The sequence below is a fragment of the Megachile rotundata genome, chromosome 2 (assembly GCF_050947335.1).
Source record: "Megachile rotundata isolate GNS110a chromosome 2, iyMegRotu1, whole genome shotgun sequence".
In the NCBI taxonomy this organism is placed as follows: Eukaryota; Metazoa; Arthropoda; class Insecta; order Hymenoptera; family Megachilidae; genus Megachile; species Megachile rotundata.
This window is the reverse complement of record NC_134984.1, coordinates 14,294,967-14,318,053: the sequence shown is the minus strand read 5'-3', so window position 1 is coordinate 14,318,053 and position 23,087 is coordinate 14,294,967. Positions and strand designations below refer to the sequence as shown.

General features: G+C 33.2%; 1 protein-coding gene across 1 annotated transcript; it reads left to right on the top strand.

Annotated features, from left to right (window-relative positions):
* Positions 1-1,504: 1,504 nt before the first annotated feature.
* Positions 1,505-22,921, top strand: spz3 (Spaetzle domain-containing protein 3). Its single transcript, XM_003701033.3, has 8 exons — positions 1,505-1,830; positions 7,125-7,564; positions 7,974-8,437; positions 10,669-10,897; positions 17,283-17,407; positions 19,604-19,894; positions 20,951-21,076; positions 21,159-22,921. Exons 3-8 carry the CDS (start codon positions 7,992-7,994, stop codon positions 21,349-21,351), a joined length of 1,410 nt encoding a protein of 469 aa, XP_003701081.1. The 5' UTR covers positions 1,505-1,830; positions 7,125-7,564; positions 7,974-7,991; the 3' UTR covers positions 21,352-22,921.
* Positions 22,922-23,087: the final 166 nt, after the last annotated feature.

Sequence of the window (23,087 nt, the reverse complement as noted above, 5' to 3'; positions counted from 1 at the left end):
TCCCAAATCATCAAATCCCCAAATCCCCAAATTCTCAAATCCCCAAATCCCCAAATCCCCAAATCCTCAAATCCTCAAATCCCCAAATCCCCAAATCCTCAAGTCCCCAAATTCCCAAATCATCAAATCCCCAAATCCCCAAATCCCCAAATCCCCAAATCCCCAAATCCCCAAATCCCCAAATCCCCAAATCCTCAAGTTCCCAAATTCCCAAATCACCAAATCCCCAAATTCTCAAATCCCCAAATTCCCAAATCCCCAAATCCCCAAATCCCCAAATCCCCAAATCCTCAAATCCCCAAATCCCCAAATCCCCAAATCCCCAAATCTCCAAATCTCTAAATATCTAAATTTCCAAATGACCAAAACTCCTACTCTCCAAATCCCTAAATTATCAAATCCCATTTAATCAATGACTCCAATTAATCACTGAAATTTGTGAACCAACCGTAAATTTGACATTTTCGACTTCACCTACAGGGAGTAAAATGTCAATTTACAGGAGTCTCCACAATTATCCAATCGTTGCGATCGCAATTAAAACACGTCAACGCTTTAGAGTGAATCACTGAATCTACTCATCCGCATATTAATTCTACAGTTTCGTGACAATTTTGCAACCGCGTCGAGAATACAAAGCGTGACAGGAAATTTTAGGTTTCAATGCCGCGTTGCTAATTCGGAATACCGAAGATTCATGTAATTTCGAATATTCCTAAGCGTGCCGATGCTTTCGTTTCACGGATAACAGCTAACGTCGTAAGAAGAGAAGAGCGAACGCAGTGTTTCGTACGTGAAATGTGGCTACACCGAATGTGCCGATTATCACTGCGGAAGCTACACCTGTGACTACTGCAACTCAATTTTACCACTCGGAATCGATATTTACCTAAGATGTTTGTTCCTGTGCCGTGATTGTGCCTGATTAGACCACGATAGAAAATAATTTTATTATCCACTCGTCCCAATTTTATGGAGCGAAGATAAATTGCAGTACCACCATTCCAAATGCACCATAACAAAATGGTTACTTGGTGTCATTTTCCAAGATGACCAAGGTTTCGATACCTATCATTTTTCATTATTACCGAGCGCTCGAAATATCAAACTTCATTACTTTCGTGATATTATCTTGCTCCTGTTTTTTGCTATAATTTATTCTTAGACTAGTCTTGAAATATGCTGCAGTCGCTACCTAAAATGCTACTTCGTACATGTTGCTAACGAAAACTATTCTTCATTCTTACATCAGCTTAGTTTTAAAGAAGTCAATTGAAATGCACTTCCTCCATAAAAGCAAACGAAGCAGATGCTCTATTAAACGATCATCCAAGACAGGACGATGAAGCAATAATCAGAATCGAACGTACGTAAGAAACAGAGATACAAAAGAGAGGGACATCAAAGATCGAAAGTGAAAGAGAGAGAGAATCCGTAGGCCACACTACTCTTCATGATCGACGAACACCTCTCTTTTACCCCCATTTTGTATAGCCAGTTAAAACGCTTCTCTTTCAGTTGTCGCTCGCCAACGTAGCGTTTCGTACGCTTCTTTGCTGCTCGTGTCTTTTACGTGCACGAGCAAGCACGTGTTTTCCACGGATTCTTACTCTTCTTCTTCTTCTTCTACTTTTATTCAATTGTCTCCGATAGATCGAGTCCAGTTGAATAGTTTTCCGTTACTACCGTTGTACATTTTCAGTTTCTACTTTTTTCACCGTTCGAAAATCGTCGGGCTGCTGAAAAGTGAAAGCGACAGAAGAGATTTTTGATTCGATACGTGTGCTTCCGCTAAATCTGTCGGGCCCTGCGGGAATCTTCATGAATCAGGTAAGTTTTCGACACTTTGGTTTCCTTTTTAATATTTTACTTTAACTGCGTTTGCAATGTTTTGAATTAAAATTGATAGGATCAATGTATGTTCATACATGTATATCAATTTTGCAGTTACTTTTCGAAACAAAAAATAATATTAATATTAATGGCTTTGGTGATATTACTGGGAAAATACACGACCTTCGAAAGATGGGAAAAGAATAAAATTTTAAACATCCTTCAATTTGAGAATAGAACAAATTAAAAGGTTAGAGAATCTGAACAAATTTAAAATCTAAAAATTCGAACGTTCAAAAATTTCCTAAATAAAATTTTTTTTAATTTCCTAAAAATTTTCTAAAGAAAATTATTTCTACTGGAAAATTGAGAAATCGATTTCTCGCTGAAGAAAATATATCATGAATGATTTCGGTCACCGATTCACGGCCTTCAACGTATAAATAAACACAGTGTACTATATAAAGGATAATGGAATTTTCTCGTGTATGAAATGATTACTGAAACTTGATGGTTTACATATTTAAGCGCGAAGTTGACGAAGATAATGTAACATCTAATTACTGAAGTGAAGAACGTTTGTGTCGTGGAATATTTCAGGTTCAGTAACATTTTCAAAAGTATTTCGCTTCGAGCAAACTATTATAACTGCGATCGCGTCATAATTATACGCTATCGTTGTAAAGACTTAGGTTATATTAACACTTTGACGGCCAGTGTCATGTAATAATGACTTTGATACTTTTCGTTTCATTTCTTTTAACTGTATTATTATTTATTTTTTACTGTATTTGTTTCTATCTGTTTCACGTTTTTATATACTTTGTTTTTAGTATTTTGTTCATTGATGTGAATTATAGCTAGACATAAATTGTATAAATTATGAGAACTTCAAAATATAGTTGCAAATGGTGTTACACAGGATATCTATAGTTAAAGCTAGATTTCTTATGAAGTACATAATTTTTTAAGTAAATACACAATAATTTTGTTATGAATTGTAATAAAATCTTTCTATAAAATTTGCAACATAAATTAATATAGTTAGTATTAATTATTTAGCTGATATAATATTTAATAATTCAAGTCACATTTTTCATTGAATCTGATGAAAAATTAATTTGTTGTTATAATACCAATAACATACTTCTCACGTTGTTAGCATATTGTTATAATATTACTAAATAAATTATTAAATTATCTAGTAATAATGTCACTATCAAGTTACTAAATAAATTGTACTATTATAAATATTGCAAATTATTATTGAAAATATTATTATAAATATTCTATTATAAATATTGCAAATTATTATTGTAAATATTATTATGAACATACTATTATAAATATTGAAAATTATTATTAAAAATATTATTACAAATATACTATTATAAAAATTGCAAATTATTATTGCAAATATTATTATGAACATACTATTATAAATATTGAAAATTATCATTAGAAATATTATTATAAATATATTATAAAAATTGCAAATTATTATTGCAAATATTATTATGAACATACTATTATAAATAATGAAAATTATTATTAAAAATATTATTACAAATATACTATTATAACTATTGCAAATTATTATTGCAAATATTATTATGAACATACTATCATAAACATTGAAAATTATAATTATAAATATTATTACAAACATACTATAATAAACATTGAAAATTATAACTACATCTCCAATTACAATATTTCATCAATTTTTAATATCACATTAAAATGATCAATTATTATAATCACCTTAAAATTATTTTCATATTTTTCAATTTAGACCTCCTATACAAAAAACTTTTCATTCACCACAAAAAAAACTTTTCTTACAGCCACCGTAAAATTATAGTTGATCAATAGCACGCGTACTTGTAAGTCTTTGATTAATTACCCAGTAACGAAACTTTGCTCGACGCGATATCAATGAACACCTAAAGCAAGTTCATAATTTTCATACAAGAAATCGATCACGGAACTATTCAAGTTAAGAGACGAAGGATACAGCCACTATATTTTCGGTGAAAGCATGTATATGCATATTCAATTCCGAAGAAAGTAATCCGATGAGCGAAAGTGACGAACACCCAAAACTTGTTCGGTTTTGGTGATTCACGTGTAGTGTTTCGGTAATCTGTTAGATATAATGCGAATCGTTCCACGTGCATGAATCATTCATACACTAACTAGTTTCTGTGTAGCAATTTTGTTTGATGAAAGTCATCGTTACTTTCTTTTTAAAAGCTTTTATATGCGTGCATAATTTTGGTGATTGAAGAGTTAGGTGGAAAGAAGGTTCGGTGGTTTACTAGAGAATGCGTGGGAATAATGAATGATTGCTTATTTGGCAATTTTTGGAGATCTTTGGAGATTTGAAGACTTGTGATGAGTTTAGATTTATGGGGGAAGATTTTGGGAGAAGAGAAATTTGGGGATTTGGGGATTTGGGGATACAATGATTTGGGGATGTGGTAATTTGGGGAAATGGGAATTTGCAGATGTGGAAATTAGGGAATGTAGGAATTTGGGGATATAGCAATTTGGGAACGTGGAAATTTGGGAAGATGAGAATTTGGGGAGATGAGAATTTGGGGTCGTGGAAATTTGGGAACGTGGAAATTTGGGGACGTGGCAATTTGGGGAGATGGGAATTCGGGAATGTGGAAATTTGAGATTGTAGGAATTTGGGGATATAGCAAGTTGGAAACGTGGAAATTTGGGGACGTGGCAATTTGGGGAGATGGGAATTCGGGGATGTGGAAATTTGGGATTGTAGGAATTTGGGGATATAGCAAGTTGGGGATGTGGGAATTTGGGGACGTGGAAATTTGGAAATGTGAGAATTTGGGGACGTGGTAATTTGGGGACGTGGAAATTTGTGGATGTGGGAATTTGGGGACGTGGAAATTTGGGGATGTGGGAATTTGGGAACGTGGTAATTTGGGAACGTGGAAATTTGAGAACGTGGGAATTTGGAGACGTGGCAATTTGGGGACGTGAAAGAGGATATGGGAATTAGTGGATTTGGGGATTTGGAGGTCTAGGAATTCGGTGATTTAGGAATTTGAGAATGCAGGTATTTGGGTTCTCTGGAATTCAAGAATTTAGGGATTCGGAGACGTGAGAACCTGGAGAAACATATTTGTAAATTTTGTAGTTTTTCAAGTTTGGAACATTGGAATCTTGGGATTTGGGGATCTAATAATTTGAAAACGTGAGAATTTGCCGAAAGGTCAACCTTGAAATTTAAAGACGTTACAATTTATAGATCAAGAGACATACGATGTTAGAACTAAAAAGTTCAAGGATCCAGATATTTAGAAATCTAGTTATATCAATATTCTATCAGCATTTGAATTCTATTTGAACAGCCTTGAGTTCTACTCGTATCATTCGTTCTACAGTATTTAAATATTCAAGATATCGTAATTCTAGTGAGATTCGAATTTCATTACTACTTTACATTACTAATTACATTACTGAGTATTTTACTAACATTTGAATATTAAATCCAAATTCTACCAAAACTCAAATATTCAATGTACTCAAATTTGCCTTTTATTCAAGTATTAAAAATTTAAGTAACATTTAAATATGTAAAATAATCAAATTTTATTGTTGTTAAAATAATTGCAACATGCGAATTTAACTAATATTCAAATATTCAACATATCAGAATTTCTTGAGACATTCAGAATGTCTGAATGTAAAATTGGACTTTTACCATTGTTCGAATATACAGCTGTCAAAGTATTAATAATTAACGTATTCATGTGCCGTATAACACATAACTATTTCCACCGTGACAGTAAACGTATTGAACAATCCCGTGGAACACCCACATACACCGTGTCTCCGACTTAGAGAGTAGGGGCTTTAAAATGCCATGGTCTTGCTCGCCAAACGTAATTGCCCGTTACGACATAGACATTGCATACATTAAACACATAGTATTTCGGCAAGTACTTAAAATGTACAACGCACAAGTTCATTGTGTAAATAGATCACACGTTTGCGTAAGCTTTTATTTGCACAATTCTTCTTTGACGTTGTTATTTTTATGAAATATGAAGAATTTAATGAAATTATTATCGATACGTTTCTTTGCTATTATTACTAGCTTATTTACTATAATAGTAAATTTACTAGGGTGGCTCAACAGAAATTTTCTTCTTTTTTCTCTGCTTTCACCCTCTAAAAATTAGTCTATGGCATACAAAAAGTCTTCTCAAAATTTCAGCTCAAACATTTAAATCTGAGATCGCTCAGAACAATTTTCTATCGGTATTGATTATCATATCGACTTTTAACTTCAATTTAAGATTACAGATATTACGATAAAGTTACTCAAAATTAGATGTTATTAAGCATCTCAGCCATGTCGATCAGCTGATTTAACCATGTTTACATAGTTGAGAAATCGATAAATGAGTAAGGTTAGGAATAGTGTTTGAAAATACCTAACTTATTTGATGATCGTTCAAAGTTTCGATATCGCTGCCAAATATTCGTTCATTGTCTACAAAAGATCTTAATGACTTCGTGACAAAAAATCCATAACTTCATTCGAACAGATCGAATTACCACACGATTTCCTCGACGCACATCCTCATTCATGGATTTTAAACAAAAGTTATAATTGTCAAAAATTGAAAAGTTTGCAAGTTGTTAATGATACGGCAGAGCGAGGAGTAGCATCGACAGAAGAATTTAATAAATGTTTAACTAAAAACGAGGATCAGTTGCTATATTTATTACAAGCAGTACAACGACACCTCGAAGAATATCCATCGTGTAATAAAAATGATTTGGCAGAAGAAAACTGTGGGACTTGAATTAAATGCATGAAAGTATATTTAAATTATAAGTTCAATACCTATAAGTTAAGATAGAATACAAATATAGAAGATAACTAGTGATAAATAGTTTTAAATAAATAGAAAAATTGCTAAAAAATTATATTTTCAAATTTATTTTGTAAACTTTTAGATTACTTTGGGACTTCAATTTTTTAGCTCAAACTTTGCAGTGACTTTTTTAATATAGAATAACAAAATGGAGACTTAAGCTATTATTAAGCTAGCATTATTTTTAGTATAACTCAGTATAAAATCTATCAACAAAAATTGCAATTGTATTAATTACAATATCATTGTACTTTTATTCTCAACAATGAAACTTTTCAAACTAGTAAAAACAATTTTAATAAAAACAGACCAAAATAATATCGTCTCCACCTTATAGGTTATGTTTCAACGACATTTTCTTTATCATTTCAGATTCTCCGTGCAACGACAACAACACTGAAGAAATAAAACAAAGAAATTCTTTTTATTTAAAATTATCTCCGTGGATTAAAACATCGAAGCAAGTTTAAATTAAAAAAATACTCAAAACATCATGTTGACTCACTTCGGAAGACGGAAACGAATTCCGGATGTTTCAGTGAAATTCAAACAGATTTGAAAGACTATATTTTACAGTGTGTACATTTTTCAATATAAACAATCAATTATTGTGAAATTCGAGTTTGTTAAATTAATTCACTCAGTGGTACTTCGAACGATAGCACCCGATTTGTATTATTTAATCATGATGTTTATGGTGATAAGAGGTGATTTTCTGCACGATCAAAATCACAGTCCAAGCTGAGAATTTCGCGTTTTGATTTAAACTCGAGGAACGGGTTTTGGAAAATTTTCAGAGAACCAGCTTTACGGTAAGTCAAAATTATATACATTTCAATATACAGAATTCATGACATTCTGTGCAATTTTAGAAGAGTATTTTCTGTTTTTACATAAAATCTGCCTCAAATACGCAAAAACACATATGAACTTCGAAATCTAAATTCCAAATTTCCAACTCAGGTCTTAGATCCCAAACTAACCCAATCAAAAATTTATCCAAACCTCCAAAACTTCAGCTTTTCTTCCATATAAAAAATTCACCTAATTCAAATTCGCCCACAAAATCTCAAAATGTCAAACAAAAGCTACCCACCAAAAAATGTCACTCATTCCTTTCTCCGTCCTCGCTACACATTACGAAAGGATCAAGTCATTGAACTGCACGAAGGTTAGGCTCCTTAAAAAAGTTGATCTTTTTTCCTTTGTATTCTACCGTAGAAAAAAAAAACGGTAGAAATGTCGCTGGTCAACTTCACCTTGCCGTATCAGTCGGCAACGCCTACGCCATTCTTCTACGGTGGACAAAACGGAGGACAACCGGCAGTGAACAACCTTCGTTTGAACGCCGTGCTTCCGGTTGCGCCTGCTCCGAATTTTAATGGACAGGAGTCCTTTCAAAATGAGCCTTACATACCGCCGGCCGCTTATCAACAGAAACAACAACAACACAGACAACGGACAGCGTTGAATCGACAAGCGAGTTCCAGCACTTTTGTTGAACAGTCCTCTTTCTCCTCCACTCAAGATACGCGGTATGCGAATTACAATCAGGACTTCAGGAGAACACAACCGAGACAACAACAACAACAGATGAGACCTCCGCAGAGTCAGGAAAATGGCCAGGATAGTTCGAGGACGTCCAGGATGCCGGAACAGGAGACTTATCCTGAGAGACCGAATGGGTAATTTTATTACTTTTGTTTACGGAGTTTACGGTTTTGTTTACGGAGTTTATTTTGCCAGTTTTGGAGGGAGTTTTGTGGAGTTTTGTGGAGTTTGATGTATGTGAGGGTCATGTACTGTTGATTTTGGGAATTTTTTCTGGGAATGTGAGAGCATTTTGTTTTTTTAGATGGTTAGTTGTTTTTGGGTTCGATAGTGGAACTATATGAATTTGGGAATTTTGGGAATTTTACTGTTAGTAGTATAATAACAGTATACTATAAGTAATAATATAGTATAGTAATAATAGTAGCAATAGTATAGTAATAACCCTTTGCGCTCGAGAGGTGACTCTCAGTCTCCATTTTATTTAATACAATAATTTGAAATAAGCATTTTTTAACTGATTCTATAATACGTGTGATGTATAAACATAGTGAAACAAAGAATACCGGAAATTATTAGTAGAGAAATAATAACCTCGAAAGAAATCATTTAACTTTTCAACTAAGTTTTAAAGTTGCTGTTTGCAAACAAATTACTTTCGAGTGCAAAGGGATAATAGTAGTAATAGTATAGCAATCAAAATATAATACAGTAATAGCATAGATGAATAATACTATAATAATGAAAATGTAGTAAAAAAAATGAAAATAATTAACACAACAGAATCAGTAGTGACACTGGCCGTCCCAGATTCAACAACCCAAATTGCTGACTTTCCGTCCAAGTCATCCACGAAGAAATACAGCAAAAAATCTCGTCCTTATTTCTCAACTTCGATTACTAGCAGTTATCACTAACCAGCGCCGGCAATGAACATGTAAATCAGCGTAACTAGCGTAGACAGTAATTTTGCTTTAATTCGAATGAAATGAAAGGTTACGGCCGTCACGCGCTACACCGATAACGAACACGCAGAGTTTCTTGAATTTATTATGTTACGCATTACGAACGTCGGTCGTTTTCACGTCAACTAATTAGCGTAGTAAGTTATTTAACCCGGCAACGCGATGTTATCGTTTTAAAGAAACGGCGAAAGCAGTTCGTCCGGTAACGTTAATTGCGCTCACAATTATTTATGTAACGATCAGCTGTACGGTTTTCTCGTTACGTGCCACGCATTCCTAATGAACTCCTGACGAGCATCTGACGTATTTATCCGCGAATTCTCATACCTATGAATGGACAATTATGTCATCGATCCGGCACAATACCGCTTCTTTCGTCGCATACTTTTCCAAACGTGTATTATTAACGTGCTATCGACCGTGTACGGAATACCACCTCTTTTTTTTCCTCTCTTTTTAGCCGAACGATCAATAATTATTATGAGAGAACCGTATTTAACGTCCGAAGAGAGGTACATCACTCTCGATGCTTTTTTTATTACCATTAAACAAGAATTACTACGGACATTTTTTACCTTTTACCGTTTCTTTCGCCGCTCCTGTGTTTACGCGTCGTTTATCATTTCGTTATTACGTAATGGGTTAATTAACATAGCGACTTTGCTTTGACGCGGTCGATGGTAGCGTGACAATGCGCGGTGACCGCCATTTTAAGGTTTATAGCGGAGTAGAGTACTGTAAGATGTAAACAATGCAACGTTGCTTTATTTTTATCTTTAAAATTGATCTACAAAGTTCTATTATTTTATTTTGATCAATTTAATCGATTTACAAAGTTCCATTATTTTATTTTGGTCTCTGTAGTTGATTTACAAAATTGTATTATTTTATTTTGATCCATTAAATTGATTTACAAAGGTTCAGTATTTTACTTTGGTCTCTGAAGTTGATCTACAAAGTTGTATTACTTTATTTTGATTCATAACATCATTTTACAAAGTTGCACTACTTTACTTTGATCTCTGAAGATGATCTACAAAGTTCAATTATTTTTTATTTGCCTCTGAAGTTGATCTTTAAAGTTGTATTATTTTATATTGATCTAGAAGGTTGATCTATAAAGTTGTATTACTTCATTTTGATTTATAAAATTGATCTACAAGGTTGTACTATTTTACTTTGATTTATGAGATTGATTGATTAAGTTCAATTATTTTTTATTGGCCTCTGAAGTTGATCTGTAACTTTGTATTATTTTATATTGATCTACAAGGTTGATTTACAGAGTTGTATTTTTTTATTTTCATTTTTGAAGTTGCTTACGAAGTTATATTATTATAACGTGATTTACGAAGTAGCTTATTTTAATTTTGCAAAATGAAATTTTTATTTTAACAAAGGTATACGAGAGTCAACGGAGGAAACGGCCCAGGGACAAAAACGTCGGTGCACGCTATTTTAGATTATGACGATGACTTCGATGATTATTACGACGAGGAACCTGACATACCAAGGGACGCCCATGTCACACCCATTCAAGGACCAATTTTTGTGAAGAATGGTTCGGTTCCGGTAGTGCCATTATACTCTTATCCTCAGTTAAATAACGGTAGCTTCGTACAAATTCCGGTAAGTCATCAACTGTATATTATTTATTTTAATCCCTTAATTTATGATTTATATTAACTTGTATGATAATCAATTATTGTAACGTTAATTTATTATTGTTAAGACAAGAGTGTTGAAATGTTAGGAATATTTTGAATATGATGGATTGATATTAAACTATACATACCGACGTATAAGGCACACTTAATTTGAAATTAAAATTAACCCCTTGCACTATGATTCATTTGTCAAGCATGTCAGTTGGAGCTACAATGTTAAAACAGATGAAGAAAGTTGAAATGTTATGACAATCTGGTATTGTGCAATCGTTGACTGTGCATATTATTGGACTCAAACTTCAAATTGAAATGGATTGAAAATTGTAGTAAAATTAATCATAGTTGCAGTATGAATGCGTCACGAATTATATTCATTAAAATAGTGCAAGATGAAGAGTGCAAGATAAAATAGAAAAATAAATGAATAAACGATACAATATAAATTAATATACACATTAACTTCTTTTGATTAGAAGCTACACAAACTTCCGCAAAATTAACAATACTTTTATAAATTTTATAATTTAACATTCTTCAAATAATGTAACATTCTAAACAAGTCAAATGACCGGTTTGTGTTATATTTAAAATTGAACTCGAAATTTAATCATAGTGAGAAAAGGTACACTCATCATATTTAAAAATATGAAATATATTTTGAAGGTTATGTGCGTCACGCATGCGTCACAGTATTATAAGAGGTTAATAATTTTTTTAAAGCAACAATGATCGCAAGAATAGTGTAACTTGTGAATTGTCGAGATAAATGAATTTGTTATGAATAGAAAGTATATTAATATTATAGATATATATGTACACGCCCAAATTACATATAGAGAATACATAAACAGATTTCGTCAAGTTTAAGCAGACGTTGCGACATTGCAATCTCGTTCACATTGAGGAACATTCAACACTTCTATAAGACAATTGCGATCTTAAAATGAAATCCGATTGTTCAAAGACAGGGATGGAATTTAGGGGTGTATTTATTAACTTTAACAATTTTTATCAGTTTTAAGTTTATGTATTTCAATCTTTATGCTTGTGAAGCACTCTAAATAATATAACGTAGTTGCATTAACAAAATAATATTAAAAAACGAAGAGATATAAAAAGGTGTATAAATATACCTATACAAAAGAAATATTACAAGAAAATTATTAAAAGAGAAACAGAGAGAAGTTATTGATTATGAGAGGATTTAAACTCGCTATTAGTTCAAGAATCCACCACTCGACAACCTTCTACAACTACTTTAAACATCCTTCAATATTAAACAATTAAATATTTAATATCTTTCCAAATTAATACAAAAATATTGCTCATGTAATTCAACTTTATTCAAAACTTGTATTTCGTATTATTTACAAAGATTAATAACAACTTAAAAAAAAGAACAAAAGTAATAGAAAATGAATTCATTATTTTATTCTTGAAAAATTTGACAATTTGAAGACATGAAAATATCTAGTTTATATGTATTTAAATTGTTCATATTAGGTTAATAATATTAGATCGAAATATTAAACTGAAATACTAGATTTAATATTAGATTAAAATATTAAACTGAAATACTAGATTTAATATTAGATTAAAATATTAGACTAAAATATTATATCAGATTAAAAATCCAAATTTAAATAACTCAACTTAAATATTTATCATCTAAAACATTATCAGTACCTACAATCTTCCAAACTTCAGAAACCTCAAATCTCGAAAAATTACAATCATCCAAAAGAAGAAATTACCTCAACAAAAAATCTCTTATACAATTTACAAAAATTATCTCCATAAGAATGTTCCGAAAAATGATTATTAGATCACCCAGTATATCATCGTCGTGACATTTCCCGGCTGCACCCATGACCCCGAATATCTTCCCTAGAATCTAGTAAACGTTCGTTCGGGTGCACGTACACTGCACCTGTCCAGATGTTTTGCTCGTGTGCCACTTAAATCTCTCTATCCGTTCATTAATCGTGAATTCTCGAATACACGAAAAGAATTCCTCACACGATATCGTCGCTGAGGTCGACCGGTGTACTCGTATTAAAATAACGATTCGATGATTCAGACACGAAAATTTTTCACGAAACGTCAGAGTTTTTTGTTTATCGTTAACGGAGATCGAATCGTGAGTTCGGAAACGATCTAGCCGATGTCCTCGATATGATCACTTCGTGACCACTATCTTGTAAAAAAAAAGAAAGTCAAGGATACAATATGGTTAACCTTCCCACAAGTTTGTAAAGTGTTTTCATGTTGTGGAACTTGGACGTTTCGAGAGTTTGCGAAAGGTTTTCCTCGATTGCGGTAATTGATATGGAGATATTTTTTTTGGCGGTTTTGGTGAGGTTATGTTTGTTTATTTGCGGTGAGATTGTGGAAGTTTTGGGAATTTGGGGATTTCTGGGATTTTAGGAGTTTTGGGGAATTTTAGGATTTGAGAATTTTTGGAGTTTTAGGGATTTGGGGAATTTAGGGGTTTTGAGGGGATTTGGGAGATTTGGAGGCTTTGGAGGATTTGGGGGATTGTGGGAGTTTTGGGATTTGGAAATTTTAGAATATGGAAGTTTTGGGATTTGGGTGTCTTGGAATTTGGGAATTTTGAGATTTGGAACTTTTGGGATTTGGAAGTTTTGGAATTTGGAAATCTTGGAATTTGGGAATCTTGGAATTTGGGAATCTTGGAATTTGGGAATCTTGGAATTTGGGAATTTTGGAATTTGGAACTTTTGAGATTTGGAAGTTTTGGGATTTGGGAATCTTGGAATTTGGAAATCTTGGAATTTGGGAATCTGGGAATTTGGAAATCTTGGAATTTGGAAACCTTGGAATTTGGGAATCTTGGAATTTGGGAATCTTGGAATTTGGGAATCTTGGAATTTGGGAATCTTGGAATTTGGGAATCTTGGAATTTGGGAATCTTGGAATTTGGGAATCTTGGAATTTGGGAATCTTGGAATTTGGAAATCTTGGAATTTGGGAATTTTGGAATTTGGGAATCTTGGAATTTAGAAATTTGAGAATTTTGGAATTTGGGAATCTTGGAATTTGGAAATCTTTGAATTTAGTAACCTTGGAATTTGGAAATCTTGGAATTTGGAAATCTTTGAATTTAGTAACCTTGGAATTTGGAAATCTTGGAATTTGGGAATTTTAGAATTTGTGAATGTGAAAATATGAGACTTTGGGAACTCAGAATTTTGAATTTCTGTGATTTGAGAATTTAAAAATTTGGGAATGTAAAGATTTAAAAATTTTGGAAATTTGAAAGTTCAAAAATTTTGGGGAATTAGAAATATAGAAGCTTGAGAATTTCACAAGTAGTTGTAACATACGTGTGAATGATAATATGGAAGGCAATCTTCGCATTCAATTCACGCGAGAGATTGCAATTGACTCGCGTGGACACACTGCATGATTCATTTCTGGCGGGCAATGCACCGTGTGTGTTGCTCATGCTCGTTCATATGAACCGTCTCGAGTGACTCAAGCCACTGAATGACGCCTACTGACTTTTCAATGGAGACACGTTCACAAGGAGATTATTGTAAACCCTCCATAGTAGGGATGGGCTTAGGACCATTCTTCATAGTAATTTCATTTGTCGTTACATAATAATTGAACAATTTTTTAATATGTCAATTTTCGAAGAGGTATTCAAATATGCAATTTTCGAGATTTCTAAATATATCAATTTTCAAATACCAAAATTTCCAAATCCCTAAATTTCTAGATCCCCAAATTTCCTAAATGACCATTATCTCAATCTTCTAAATCTCTAAATTGCTGAATTGCCAAATCCACAAATTCGCAACTTCCCAAATTTCCAAATTCGCAACTTCCCAAATTTCCAAATTCTCAAATTCTCAAATTTTCAAATTCTCAAATTCTCAAATTCTCAAATTCTCAAATTTCCAAATTCCCAAATTTTCAAATTTCCAAATTCCCAAATTCCCAAATTCCCAAATTTCCAAATCCCTAAATTCTTAAATCCCCAATTTTCCCAAATTCCCAAATTCCTAAATTCTTAAATCCCCAATTTTCCCAAATTTCCAAATCCCTAAATTCTTAAATCCCCAATTTTCCCAAATTCCCAAATTCCTAAATTCTTAAATCCCCAATTTTCCCAAATTCCCAAATTCCTAAATTCTTAAATCCCCAATTTTCCCAAATTCCCACCATCCCAACTTTCCATCCCTCTAAATTGCCAAATCTCCAAATCCACAAATCCCTAAATTCCCAAATTGCTTAGCTCTCTCTAAAGTCCATAATGAAGTAATACCTGACTGCACAAAAGAAAACAGAAGACACGACACTCGAGTTAAACATACTAAAGTACCTTTTTTTAGACACCCTGTATTTACTTTGTTTTAACTTACGCGTTGGCTGTCACGTTCGTCTTCCTGTAAAATAATTGTTTCCTCAATGGAAACGTCCTTGCGGTCGTTCGTAGGTGTTCCGATCACGTTGTTAAAGTATGTCTTCTACGGGGTGTTTCATTTAAATCTATCCACTCGTATATTTCTACAAATATTCATATTTCAACAGATATTTTTCACTCCTTAAAAGTAACTTACTCTTGAAAAGCATTTCAAACTATAATTTTCTGATTCATATAATTTCCAACAGATGAAGTTCAAACACTGATGTTGGATACAATGATACAGTGATATATTGATAATATAATAAAATAATACAATAGTTCAATAATATAATAATATAATAATACAACAATACAATAGTATTATATAATAGTGTAACTTGAAGTATACGTTCAAAAATTACGTATGTATGATAGATACACGAAAATGGAACACCCTGTACAGTTATTGCCATTAAGATCATAAACGGCATCGAGCACGAGGACGCGTAGGCCACGTTTACCATACTTGCAAAATACTTGCAAGTCTAACATCTTATCGTACGTCTATTGCGTAGGTATGAATGGACCCTGAAGGTATCATTTTATTTCCATCGATACATTACACGCGTTCGTCTAATTGCTCACTGTTATATGAACCTACTGTTTTATGAACTATCTGCGTTGGAGAAAAAACATTCATTGTTTGAGAATTTTAGGAATTTTAGGGACGTTAGGAAATTTAGGGATATGTAAATTTTAGGATTTTTGGGGATTCTGAGAATTTGGGGAATTTGGGAATTTGGGAATTTGGGAATTTGGGAATTTGGGAATTTGGGAATTTGAGAATTTAGGAATTTGGGAATTTGGGAATTCTGAGAATTTGGGAATTTGAGAATTTAGGAATTTGGGGAATTTGGGAATTTAGGAATTTGGGAATTTGGGAATTTGGGAGTTTGAGAATTTAGGAATTTGGGAATTTGAGAATTTAGGAATTTGGGAATTTGGGAATTTGGGAATTTGGGAATTTGGGAATTTGGGAATTCTGAGAATTTGGGAATTTGAGAATTTAGGAATTTGGGGAATTTGGGAATTTGGGAATTTGGGAATTTGGGAATTTGGGAATTCTGAGAATTTGGGAATTTGAGAATTTAGGAATTTGGGGAATTTGAGAATTTGGGAATTTGGGAATTTGGGAATTTGGGAATTCTGAGAATTTGGGAATTTGAGAATTTAGGAATTTGGGGAATTTGAGAATTTAGGAATTTGGGAATTTGGGAATTTGGGAATTCTGAGAATTTGGGAATTTGAGAATTTAGGAATTTGGGAATTTGGGAATTTGGGAATTTGGGAATTTGAGAATTTAGGAATTTGGGAATTTGAGAATTTAGGAATTTGGGAATTTGGGAATTTGGGAATTTGGGAATTCTGAGAATTTGGGAATTTGAGAATTTAGGAATTTGGGGAATTTGGGAATTTGGGAATTTGGGAATTTGGGAATTTGGGAATTTGGGAATTTGGGAATTTGGGAATTCTGAGAATTTGGGAATTTGGGAATTTTGGAATTTAGGAATTCTGAGAATTTGGGAATTTGAGAATTTAGGAATTTGGGCATTTGAGAATTTAGGAATTTGGGAATTTGGAAATTCTGAGAATTTGGGAATTTGGGAATTTGGGAATTTGGGAATTTGGAAATTTGGGAATTTGGGAATTTTAAGATTTGAGAATTTTGGAGTTTTGGAAATTGAGAATGTTGGGATTAGAGAATTTTGAAATTTGGGAACTTTGGAATTTGAAAATTTTGGGATCTGTAATATGGGAATTGGAAATGTTGAGATTTAGGAATTTTGAAATTTGATAATTTTCATATTTGTAAATTTATAAGTTAATAATCTTCTTAATTTATCAATTTGCAAATTCATAAAACATAATTTTGATACACATGCTATAACAATAAAGCTCAATTCTGTTACAGATACTTTGGACTGCCCTTTCAGTCGCCCTGGGCGTGGAACTAAGGGGTGATTTGGTACGTGGTGTACCATGTATTAAAAAATATCATCAGCTGTTCTGTCCAACTGCTGGAAATACATACCCAATGTAATAATTGTAACAGTACTCTAATCATATTTTTATTATTTAACGTCCGCTTTTTACCATATGTAAATAATCTACTACATAACATCAAGTTTCAAATAAACCTCACACTCTTCTCACCACTCAAACTTTTCAAATCATTAAACAAATTTGAAGAAAATTTAATTTAGATTTATTTAGTTTTCTCGTAACAACAGATTTTTAATTTTAATTTGAAATTTATTTTCAAATCATTAAACAAATTCGAATAAAATTTAATGTACATTTATTTATTCTTCATATAATTGAAATTTCTTAATTCAAAATTTATTTCTTAATTCTTCAACGCTTCATCAAACTACTTATTTATTATACTTCATTACACATTCAAATCATACAATAAAATTACAAATCTAACATTTATTACATAATACCATAAATTAAGATTATACACGCAGCCTAGAAAAGATATTCCGTTTTCCTTTCATACATTCACCATCCAACCTGTTATTTTTAATAGCCACACAACCTGACTCTAAGTTAATAAAAACTTAGGTTAAGAAAATATTTCTGAGAACGCTTACACAATAAAGTAAAAATGTCTCGTTATCTCGGAAGCATAAAACAAGTTAATTAGCGTTGAACAATATCTTTGAATAAGATAAAATGCAAAACGTCGATAATCGAAGGATAAAACAGGCAGACTTATATAACCTTCGAAAAGAAAAAAGAACCATCTCGTTTATCGAATGCGGCTACTGTTGAAACGGAAAAAAGAATATGAACCTTTATCAGCCTCCGTAAAATTCAGGAGCCAGTCGCTTCGATGTACGGGTGTCAACCCATAAGTTGGCGCGTGAGAGGCAATTATGGTAGTAACTTGAGGATGTAGGATGGTATCGTACGGACGTAGGTTTGGAGATGTATTTGGGGACGTAGGTTTGGGGATGTATTTGGGTATGTAGCTATTTGGGAATGTATTTAAGGACGTAGCTCTTTGGGGATGTGGAAACTGGGGGTTGTGAGAATTTGAGGATATAGCGATTTGGGGATATGGGAATTTAGGGATGTAGGAATTTGGGGATGTATGAATTCAGGAATGTAGCAATTTGGGGATGTAACAATTTGGGGATGTGAGAATTTGGGAATGTAGGCATTTGGGGTTGTGGGAATTTGGGAATGTGAGAATTTAGAAATGTAGGAATTTGGGGATATGGGAATTTGGGGACGTGGAAATTTGGAGATGTGGGAATTTGGGAATGTGGGAATTTGGAAATGTGGGAATTTGGGGATATGGGAATTTGGGGATGTGGGAATTTGGGGACGTGGAAATTTGGGAATGTGGGAATTCGGGGACGTGGCAATTTGGGGATGTGGGAATTTGGGGACGTGGAAATTTGGGGATGTGGGAATTTGGAGACGTGGAAATTTGGGAATGCAGGAATTTGGGGACGTGAAAATTTGGGGATGTGGGAATTTGGGGATGTGGGAATTTGGGGATGTGGGAATTTGGGGATGTGGGAATTCGGGGACGTGGCAATTTGGGGATGTGGGAATTTAGGGACGTGGAAATTTGGGAATGCAGGAATTTGGGGACGTGAAAATTTGGGGATGTGGGAATTTGGGGATGTGGGAATTTGGGGATGTGGGAATTTGGGGATGTGGGAATTCGGGGACGTGGCAATTTGGGGATGTGGGAATTTAGGGACGTGAAAATTTGGGGATGTGGGAATTTGGGGACGTGGAAATTTCGCAATGTGGAAATTTGAGGACGTGGAAATTCGGGGATGTGGGAATTTGGGGACGTGGCAATTTGGGGACGTAGCAACTTGGGGACGTAGCAATTTGGCAACGTAGCAATTTGGGGATGTAGCAAACTGTAGTACCGTATAACCTACTCATACTATAAAGCTACCTCTCATCAAACTTCTCTAATCGACAGATTTTTCTTAAATATCTAATCCGCCGTCATAAATCGAAAAACATAAAATCTCAAGAATATAAAACTGCAGAAATTCAGAAATCTAATAATTCAGTACTAATATAAAAATTTTGATATGTGCTAAACGCCCGTCATATGCTAAAGACTCTCCACGCGCCAACTAGCAGGTTGACATCGGTAAATCAGACTCGAAATTCTAGTTTACAAGGTTGCTTACATTTTGATTGAATACGTGACGATCGACAGGTAATAAAATAGACGTAATAAAATTGTTGCAGAGAGCGGATAGAACGTTTTATCGACGAGAATAAAGCGCTGATGAAAAGGATGTATGGAGATTTCGAGATGAATTCGGGATACGGATCGTCTAGTAGGGAACCCGGTCATCGAACACTGAAGAGAAGAAAAACCAGGGAAGCGACTAACCATGACATTCCAGATGGTGGACCTAGATTTCAGGACGATTTGGATGTAGAGATCCAGGCTAATGGAGAGTCGTTTTTCGGTAATGTCAGGAGAACCAGGAATCCTAGACAGTCTTCTGAGAAGAATCGAAACGACAGTGGCAGGTATGTATATTTTATATCATCGTTACGTAAACTTGGTAGATTGATGGATTGGTGTATTGGTGCATTGGTGGATTGGTGGATTGGTGGATTGGTGGATTGGTGGATTGGTGGATTGGTGGATTGGTAGATTGGTAGATTGGTAGATTAGTAGATTGATGGATTGGTAGATTGGTAGATTGGTAAGTTGATGGATTGGTGGATTGGTAGATTGGTAGATTGGTAGATTGGTAGATTGGTAGATTGGTAGATTGGTAGATTGGTAGATTGGTAGATTGGTAGATTGGTAGATTGGTAGATTGGTAGATTGGTAGATTGGTAGATTGGTAGATTGGTAGATTGGTAGATTGGTAGATTGGTAGATTGGTAGATTGGTAGATTGGTAGATTGGTAGATTGGTAGATTGGTAAATTGGTAAATTGATGGATTGGTAGATTGGTAGATTGGTAGATTAATAGATTGGTAAATTGGTAAATTGGTAAATTGGTAGATTGGTAGATTGGTAGATTGATGGATTGGTAGATTGATAGATTGGCAGATTTGTACATTTTCAATTTTCAATGCGTGTTAATTTTGGCACGTGGTAATCTATCACATAATAATCTGATGTCTAGTTATCGAACGTGTAGTAATCTATCGCGTGGTAATCTAACAGTTAATAATCTAACACATGGTAATCTATCGCATAATAATCTGACGTCTAGTTATCGAACGTGTACTAAGCTATCGCGTAGTAATCTAACGGTTAATAACCTAATACATAGTAATCTGTCACACAATAATCTGACATCTAGTTATCGAACGTGTAGTAATCTATCGCGTGGTAATCTATTAATAATCAAAAAATAACCCACCGCGTAATAAGCTAACATCCAATTATCGAACGAGTAGTAATCTATCGTGCGGTAATCTATCACACTAGAATCCTACTGCAAGTGATTAAAATATACATATTCAAATCCTCATTCAGAAATCCTGGGAGCAAAGTTTAATTTAATATAAATACAAAAACCTTCAAAAAACGCGGAAATATAAAAACAAAGTTATATAATGTTTCAGAATCGACGCGTGCGAATCTAAAGTAGAAATAGTGACGCCATATTGGGCCAGCAACAGCGCCGGAAAAGTTCGCGCCATCGTGAATACGCAGCACTTCGAGCAAGCCATTCATCAAGAAGTTTGCTCGTAAGTTACTTCGATTTCCGATATGTACAACCATCCCGTTTCAGGATCGTCAGCTAACAAAATGGCGATGTTTTTTTTTTAGGAAAACTCAAACAAATCGTTGCACGGGAGATTGCGGTTGCGAACAGAAATACAAATGGCACCGATTACTCGCCTACGATCCCGATAATGATTGCAAAGGAATCTTCATGGACTGGTTTCTGTTTCCATCGTGCTGTGTTTGCAGATGCGATCCGCCTGGTCACAAATTCACTGCATCCAATAATCGAAATTAGATCTTGTGCTATAGATTTTCTGTGCTAGGATAAAAATGGCGGAGAGAGTTTTATTTCTTCCTTGGAAGAAGTTGTAAATTAACACATTGATGCACTTTCGAGATCAGGCGAAATGAAGTTTGCAACCGAATGCTGGCTGATCAGATTATTTTTTTAAGTGCCAATTAAATTTCGAAGAGTTCAGATTTTTCTGAGGAATCACATTTTGTTAATTTAATAATAAAGTTGACAAATCTGATTTTGGAAGATTTTCTGATTTTCGAAAATCTGATTTTCTGACTTTATGTTATTTAGCAGTAATTAAAAAATTATTTTTAATATTATAAGCAAGTTGAACTAGTTATGACACAATTGTTTTTGCTGTTAAAACGCAACTGAGAACCTTCTTCCACTTTCTCTTCATAAGAAGAGAATTCTTTTCGAAATTTAATTATCATTTGAAAACAAAATCGTCGAAATTGGATGAAAAATATAAATTCTGAAAATTGACTCATTTACTTTTTTACTCTACCGTGAATTTAATAGTTTTACTTTTTAAAACACAGTCGAACGCGTTGCTTCGCCGCCATCTTGGATGCCTGCAGCATCAAACTTCTCAAACGTGACAAAGTGCTAATAGAATTATAATTCTAGATTTATAATACTACGAATACTGTAAAATTATTGAATTTTTCATTGCAAATAGTATTCGAAGTGCTATTAAACTGTTTTACTTATTTTTTAATTGAATTGCAAATCTAAGGATGATGCAATATCACACAAGAGTTGATATTACCTTTTGTTATAAATCGTGTTTGATTGCCGTAAGATCTATGTAAATGAATCGGACTTCGTTACATTTATTACGTAAGTCATTTGTAATAGCAACACGATTTTATCGTGACACGTTTTTTATCGTTTTAATTAATTAAGCTTTTCGTCTTAGTCAGTATGAGGTATTAGCCTTTGTTGCATATAAAATGGCTGGTTTTAAAACGTGGCGAGATCTGATTACATTTGATTTATGTACCAGTTTGAAGGTTAACTGTGCTATAAAGACAGTGAGGCGATATACGTAAATTATTTGACAGCCTAATATATGACATTCAATTTTTATTTGTATTAAAATTAAAATAATTAATAATTTTTTAAATGATTGATATAATAAATATAATAAATATCAACTACTTAAAATATTATTAATCACTTTTATTTTAATACAAATGAAGTTTGAATGTCATATACTAAACTGCCAAATAATTTACGTATATCGCCGTATAAAAAAGATACGAAAAAGATAAGATTTTCAGTTTGTCAATAGCTTGACATTTCATTTGATATGCAACAACTATGCCATTTTCTTAATACGTTAATTATTAAGAACACCGTACAATAATACAAATAATATATATTAGTAATTAAAATTGTTTCAACATTAGAATAAGCGCAAGCTGCGGATGCTGTTATAAAAATGTATTATATCATTCAGCATTACTTTCTTTTTTTCTTCACTTTATAGGTTAAGATTGCATTATCATTATTGACATTTCTGTTTTTGTAAAATAAAGATTATTGCGTATATCACCGTAAATTGACTCATCATTTTAATTATAAATAATATAAAAAAATATTTTTAAACATTTGTCAATTTTATAGGATTTATCGTGTTATTAAATTTTTATTAGAAATATTAAAAAGTTTGAGGTTAGTTTTCATGCTTCCAAAGTTATAGTACAGTTAGTAATTATATTCTTATT

What these genes read in the sequence shown, in the direction of transcription:
- spz3 (XM_003701033.3), top strand. Translation starts at nt 7,992, where the DNA reads ATGTCGCTGGTCAACTTCACCTTGCCGTATCAGTCGGCAACGCCTACG. An exon ending in TATCCTGAGAGACCGAATGG is followed by an intron (nt 8,438 to 10,668) that starts GTAATTTTATTA and finishes ATTTTAACAAAG; the next exon opens with GTATACGAGAGTCAACGGAG. An exon ending in GTAGCTTCGTACAAATTCCG is followed by an intron (nt 10,898 to 17,282) that starts GTAAGTCATCAA and finishes ATTCTGTTACAG; the next exon opens with ATACTTTGGACTGCCCTTTC.